At 41.7% G+C, this 7,092-nt stretch overlaps 1 protein-coding gene across 1 annotated transcript; it reads right to left on the bottom strand.

Annotated features, from left to right (window-relative positions):
- Window positions 1–841: 841 nt before the first annotated feature.
- On the bottom strand, window positions 842–2,433 carry LOC149449335 (uncharacterized). The gene has a single exon (XM_089693356.1). The coding sequence runs from the start codon at window positions 2,391–2,393 to the stop codon at window positions 1,401–1,403; it is 993 nt and encodes a 330-aa protein (XP_089549482.1). The 5' UTR covers window positions 2,394–2,433; the 3' UTR covers window positions 842–1,400.
- Window positions 2,434–7,092: the final 4,659 nt, after the last annotated feature.

Genomic DNA, 7,092 nt, shown 5'->3' with positions numbered 1-7,092 from the left:
CAGAAGGGGGAGGCAGATGTGGAGCAGTTGGTGAGGTGGATGAGTCCAGCCGCTGAGTTTAGGATCGACGAAATACTGTATAATAATAATAATAATAATAACCAGATCATAGTGCTTTATCCTTAACAACCATTTATTGATAGAAAGTAATACACTCACATGATCTCTGTACAGAAAGAACTTTCTGCGTTTTGGCAATTGTGAAATCCTATGTATAACCAGCTGGTGTCAGTATGGAACCATCGAGCACAGTGATGTCAAAGCCCCTCCCCTAGGGAGTCACTATGCTCGATGGTTCCATACTGACACCAGCTGGTTATACATAGGATTTCACCATTGCCAAAACACAGGAGAAAATATTTTTGCACAAAGCGCTTTCTGTACAAAGATCATGTGTATTACTTTCTATCAATAAATGGTTGTTTAAGGATAAAGCACTATGATCTGGTTACTCTTTTAACATATCCACAGTGGGAGGAGAGACAATTAATGAGTGAAAGGGATTTCTTTCAGCAGGACACCATTCCATCCACATTATTATTATTATACAGGATTTATATAGCACCAACAGTTTGCTCAGCGCTTTACAATATATCCACATTTGGACCGATTAAAAGGACACAGGCTTTATATGACCTCTCTTAACGGTTTGGTCATATATTTGAGGTGAGAGCACAACCGGTGGGGGTGCACGTATTTAAAATTATATTCACATAGGAGGTGAATTAAGAAGCACTGGATTTTTCAAGTCAACACAAAACTTCTGAAGAATTATATATGGACATTTCTGTTTGTGATATATATATATGGAAATTTTTGTTTATTATAGTGGATTCACATGAATATAGCACAAATTGTTATTTGGGCACGTATATATATGTGTTTATGATTTGCAACATATTGGTAACAATGGAGCGCGGCACAATTTGGCATCTAGATTGTATTTTGTAAGTATTAGAATGTCCATGTTCTTGGAGGAATTAGACTGTACATCCTTTTCACGTAGGGATTAGATTGTACAACTTCATTCCTGTTGGCATTCGATTGTACAATCTCATTCTTGTAGGTATTAGATTGTACAGCCTCGCTCATGTAGTAATTACTAGATTGTACAGTCTTGTTTTGTTAAGGAATCAGATTGTACATCTTCTTTCTTGTAGGAGTTAGATTGTACAAACTCGTTGTTGCAGGAATTAAATTGTACATCCTTGTTCTTGTAGTAATTAAGACTGTGAAACTTTGTTCTTGTAGAAATTAGCTTGTGCAATCTCATTCTTGTCAGTGAGCTTTCTTATGTATTTTGAATGCACAGATTCTCTAGTGATGGTATATTGTACATGTTCCTTCTTGGTTGCATTTAAATGTGAAAACTCTTGCCTGTAGCAATGAGACTGAGCAATTTAATTCTTGTTTTTATCAGAGTGTTCACCTTCTTTAACTGTGTATTTCGAATACAAAAACTCCTTAGGAGTGGAGTAGTATATAGGTTTCTCTTTGGGACTGTAAGATTGTGAAAACTCCTTCCTGTAGGAATTTGTGATGGAATGGTGAAAAGGTTTCTCCTTGGTGGAATCAGGCTGTGAAACCTCCTTCCTGTAGGAATTAGTTTGTGAAACCTCGTTCTTATTAGATGCAGGGAATTCATTATCCTTACTAATATATTTGGAACGAACAAAGCCCTTTGTGATGGAATATTGGAAAGGTTTCTCTGTGGTGGGCTCAAGCTGTGAAACCTCCTTCCTGTAGGAATAAGTTTGTGCAACTTCATTCTTGTTGGAATCAAAGTCCTCACTTTGCTTACTGGTGTAATTAGAGAGTTCAGCCACCTTCTCGATGGATGGCTTCTTAATAAAATGAGAGTGTGCAGGATCATTCTTGATATAATTAGAAATAATTTCCTTTTCAATGTAATTAGAATACACAGGCTTCCTCGTAGTGTGATTTTGGTGTATGGCTTCCTTTGTGACATCATTATACTCTATCTGTTGCCTTTTGCAGGTCTGAGAATCTACCAAGCTCTTGTTAATAGAGTAAAATTTAGCAGAATCTTCTTTGCAGTAGTTATTTTTCTTTGTGTGCTGCTGCGTTTGCTCATTTGGTCCCAGTGCCTTTATTTGTTCCCCAAGAACCAAGATAATTTTGGAAATTAGCCAAATCACGTTAAGTATAGTCAGCAAAAAATGGGCCACCGCCTCAAGGGCCTCCCAGAGAGCTACCAGAACCTGCGATATGGTTTGGAATATTTTGCTCAGTGCCATGAAAAAGTCCAAGATGAGCATTTTCATGTGATTGGCACTTTGACGAAATTCCAGCCAGAGGGCTTCAAACGTGCTTGGGGGAGTGAAATATTTAATTTTGATTTTTCTGACGCTTCTATGGGCCAGTGAGCTCATGGTTGGTAGTTTACAGTGGAGCGGTTGACTGTATTTTACAGGTAGCTGAAAAAAATGATGCCAAAATAATTTCAGACATTTTTCAGTACAATTTAAGAAACTATTTTAGATGTGTTTAAGATAACAATCTCTCTCGATATTCCCTTTCGCTCTCTCTCTGTTAGGTTCTCTCCTTTTCTCTTACCCCCACCCTCTTTCTTTCCTTCCTTCCCATTTTCTCTCTTGCTCTTTCTTTCTTTCTCTCTCTTTTCTTTCCTTTTGGCTCTCTCTCCTTTGCCTAGCTTTTTTTCTATCCTTCTCTTACTCTCCTCCTTCATTCTTCTATGTCCCTCACTCCTTCTCTCTATCTACCTATATGTATATGTATGTATGTATGTATATTTGTAGCACCCTCCTAGGTAGGTGCTAGGATTTGTATAGTTAAGTTAAGTATAGCTGGGTCTCTGCATGACAGAAAGACTATGTGGAAAATCTAACTGGGCTCTCTGCTTCACAGAGTGCTGTGATGGATTAGTCAGGTTTGCTCATGATGCCCTGCTGTTTGAGTCTGTCTGAGTTATGCCCACCTTCAGGAAGCTATAAGAGCCTTCTAGAACCTGGGAGGGAACTAGGCAAATGAGCAGCATGAATATGGATACAGCCCTGGCCTATTGCAGGGGAGGGCAGTCCCATTGCATGCTGGGAGTGGTATTTATGTTCTGTGAGCACATAGGTTCAGTGTCTTTCCCTGGAGAGGATTGCACCAAGCCAGGCTGGAGGCAGGCTTGCCTCGCCTGGCACTTGCTGCCATGCAGGCCTCAGGTGGGTGACCTGAGGGCCTGGAGCTAGAGAGAGTGACTCTGGTTCTACAGTAAGCTGACTGAGGGGTGCTGTCTGCCAAAATTCTGTCTGGTATCACTGGAGAGAGTCACTTGGAAGATTGGAGGGAGGCTGTCATTCTGTCCTTGGACTTGCGAGTACAGACACTGAGAGATCTTGGGGACTCATGCTTGCTATACTTCTGGTCTTTTATAGTCAGCATGGGTCTGAAAAAAGGCAACACAGGCTATGTTCTGAAGAGCTTGTCCGACTGTTGCTACTGCAAAGGAGTTTGCTCTGCTAGTCTACCTTTGGGCTGTCACGACTGTCCTAACTGGCTTATACCTGAGTTCAGCTTTGTAACTACTACTACAAAAAGGGACTTTTGCTTACTCCTATACTACTTGCTGCTACAAATAAACAGAAGTCTATCTGCTTTTAGCCAGGACTTCAACAGAGATCAGCTAGATGTCCTTGTTGTGAATAGTTCTAATTTTGGAGTAGCCTACTGAATTCCCTATCCCTAACCCAGATCTACAATAAAACTCCAAAAACAAACATCCCCTAGACTGGTCATTGAAGACAATGAGCGGAAGTGTGTGTGTCAAAAGCAACATACAGTACAGCATACATAAAATAAAGTAAAATAAAGTCCTCAGTATCAAAACTGATTATTAAAATAAAATAAAGTCATTAGAGATGAGCGAATTATTCAAAAATTCGATTCGGCTGATTTGCCGAATTTGAGGAAGAAATTCAATTCGATGCGAATTAATTCGCTACGAATTTAACTTATTAAAAGGGTTTCTAGGCTTCAGAGAGCCTTTAAATTAGTGCAGAACACTGTACCTTTAATTTAAATGCCCTTGGAGATGAGGAAGGACAAGGAGAAGGAGAAGGATGAGAAGAAGGAGAAGGATGAGAAGAAGGAGAAGGAGAAGGATGAGAAGAAGGAGAAGGAGAAGGATGAGAAGAAGGAGAAGGATGAGAAGAAGGAGAAGGAGAAGGGTGAGAAGAAGGAGAAGGAGAAGGATGAGAAGATGGAGAAGGAGAAGGATGAGAAGAAGGAGAAGGAGAAGGATGAGAAGAAGGAGAAGTAGAAGGATGAGAAGAAGGAGAAGGATGAGAAGAAGGAGAAGGAGAAGGATGAGAAGAAGGAGAAGGATGAGAAGAAGGAGAAGGAGAAGGATGAGAAGAAGGAGAAGGAGAAGGATGAGAAGAAGGAGAAGGATGAGAAGAAGGAGAAGGAGAAGGATGAGAAGAAGGAGAAGGATGAGAAGAAGGAGAAGGATGAGAAGAAGGATGAGAAGAAGGATGAGAAGAGGGAGAAGGATGAGAAGAAGGATGAGAAGAAGGAGAAGGATGAGAAGAAGGAGAAGGATGAGAAGAAGAAGGATGAGAAGAAGAAGAAGGATGAGAAGAAGGAGAAGGATGAGAAGAAGGAGAAGGATGAGAAGAAGGATGAGAAGAAGGAGAAGGATGAGAAGAAGGATGAGAAGAAGGAGAAGGATGAGGAGAAGGAGAAGGAGAAGGAGAAGGATGAGAAGAAGGAGAAGGAGAAGGATGAGAAGATGGAGAAGGATGAGAAGAAGGAGAAGGATGAGAAGAAGGAGTTTCAACCGCTGTATGGAGGGAATGTCACAGAACTGTCAGAAATAGCCTATTTCTGACAGTTCTGTGACATTCACTCCATACAGCGGTTGAAACCGCTGTATGGAGTGAATGTCACAGAACTGTCAGAAATAGGCTATTTCTGACAGTTCTGTGACATTCCCTCCATACAGCGGTTGAAACATTGTATCTATTTGTTTCCATAAATGGAAACAAATAGATACAATGTTTCAACCGCTGTATGGAGGGAATGTCACAGAACTGTCAGAAATAGCAGAGCTCTGCAGATACACTTAGCGGAGCTCTGCAGATACACTTTTTGCCGGCTTGGAATTCTTCTTATTTTCATCCTACTTCTTCTTCTTCTTCATTCTCATCCTCATCCTCTTCTTCTTCTTCTGAGGATGAGGATGAGGATGAAGAAGAAGAAGAAGAAGAAGTAGGATGAAAATAAGAAGAATTTCAAGCCGGCAAAAAGTGTATCTGCAGAGCTCCTCTAAGTGTATCTGCAGAATAGAGGAGCTCTGCAGATACACTTTTTGCCGGCTTGGAATTATTCTTATTTTCATCCTACTTCTTCTTCTTCTTCATCCTCATCCTCAGAAGAAGAAGAAGAGGATGAGGATGAAGAAGAAGAAGAAGAAGAAGAAGTAGGATGAAAATAAGAAGAATTCCAAGCCGGCAAAAAGTGTATCTGCAGAGCTCCTCTAAGTGTATCTGCAGAATAGAGGAGCTCTGCAGATACACTTTTTGCCGGCTTGGAATTCTTCTTATTTTCATCCTACTTCTTCTTCTTCTTCTTCTTCATCCTCATCCTCAGAAGAAGAAGAAGAGGATGAGGATGAGGATGAAGAGGAAGAAGAAGAAGAAGAAGTAGGATGAAAATAAGAAGAATTCCAAGCCGGCAAAAAGTGTATCTGCAGAGCTCCTCTATTCTGCAGATACACTTAGAGGAGCTCTGCAGATACACTTTTTGCCGGCTTGGAATTCTTCTTATTTTCATCCTACTTCTTCTTCTTCTTCTTCTTCTTCATCCTCATCCTCTTCTTCTTCTTCTGAGGATGAGGATGAAGAAGAAGAAGAAGAAGAAGTAGGATGAAAATAAGAATAATTCCAAACCGGCAAAAAGTGTATCTGCAGAGTTCCTCTATTTCTGATAGTTCTCTGACTTTCACATTTACAGCGGTTGAAACATTGTATCTGTTAGGAATGGACTGGCCAGCAATGGTGGGACTCACCTGCCTTTTGATCTGCAGTACCAGGGCTGGCCAGCGGGTGCTCCCAGCAATCAGAGACTCAACCTTTCAGCCAGCTAACACCTGGAACTGATGATACTGGGGTATTTAAGGGATGGCCAGACTTGCAGACTCTGCCTTGGTGTTGTGTTTCTCTTGGGCCCTGTATCCTGTTCCTGCTCTCTGTTCCTGTCTGATTCTCTGCTACCTGTCCTGATCCCTGGCTTGTGACCCTGACCATCCCTCTGCTTGACCCTCTGTACTACGCTGCTTGCTACCTGCTGAACCTGGCCTGTGACCCCGACCATTCTCTGCTTGCTCCCCCTGTACCTACCTGCCCAATTGATATTGACCCGGCCTGCCTGACGACGCTTGCTTGTATATACTGTTATCTGTGGGTGGTTGGTTTGGTTTGTTTGCACTGTGTTATGTTTTAGTATTGCACTGCGTTTATGTTTGTATTGTTAGTGTTAATAAATTGTATTGTTTATCACATATCTGAAGTCTGCGTTTCCCTGCATCAGTCACACACCTCTGGTCATACCTGGGAGCCCTGACATTACACCAAGGCCAATCCTGACCAGAAGTGGCTGCACAGGGAAGCCATCTTGGCTTGTTGATGGGAAGGATGGATCTTGAGGAGGTTGAGTATTTATCTCTGCTAGTGTTTGATGACAGGGAGTATGCTTATCAAACTCTGAAGGAGTATACCCGGGATGAATTGCTAGAATGTATACGGCTCGCTCATGTTCTAGTAGATCAGGGCACAGTGTTCTCTGAGGTGCAGCCATTGATTGAGGTTTGTGCAGAGTTGGTTTCATCTGGTTCCCCCGAATGCAGGGATGAATTTTTGCCACCATTTAGTGCAGACCAGGTAGAGTCCCTGGTGTGGTTATTAGAGGATGATGTGGGTTACTTTCTGGAGCGTTATTCCACATGTTCACCACAGACACTGAGAGATTGTATAAACGCAGTGCAGTCATTGACCAGACAGGCTTTGTGTAAGCTCAGCTTTGTTCAACCCCTACTGCAGACATGGACAGATTTGTTGCACC

Source organism: Staurois parvus, unplaced genomic scaffold, assembly GCF_062004578.1.
Source record: "Staurois parvus isolate SC_StPar_1 unplaced genomic scaffold, SC_StPar_1.0 ptg000629l, whole genome shotgun sequence".
Classification (NCBI taxonomy): Eukaryota; Metazoa; Chordata; class Amphibia; order Anura; family Ranidae; genus Staurois; species Staurois parvus.
Note: the sequence above shows the minus strand (reverse complement) of the source record. Positions and strands in the feature narration are given on the sequence as shown.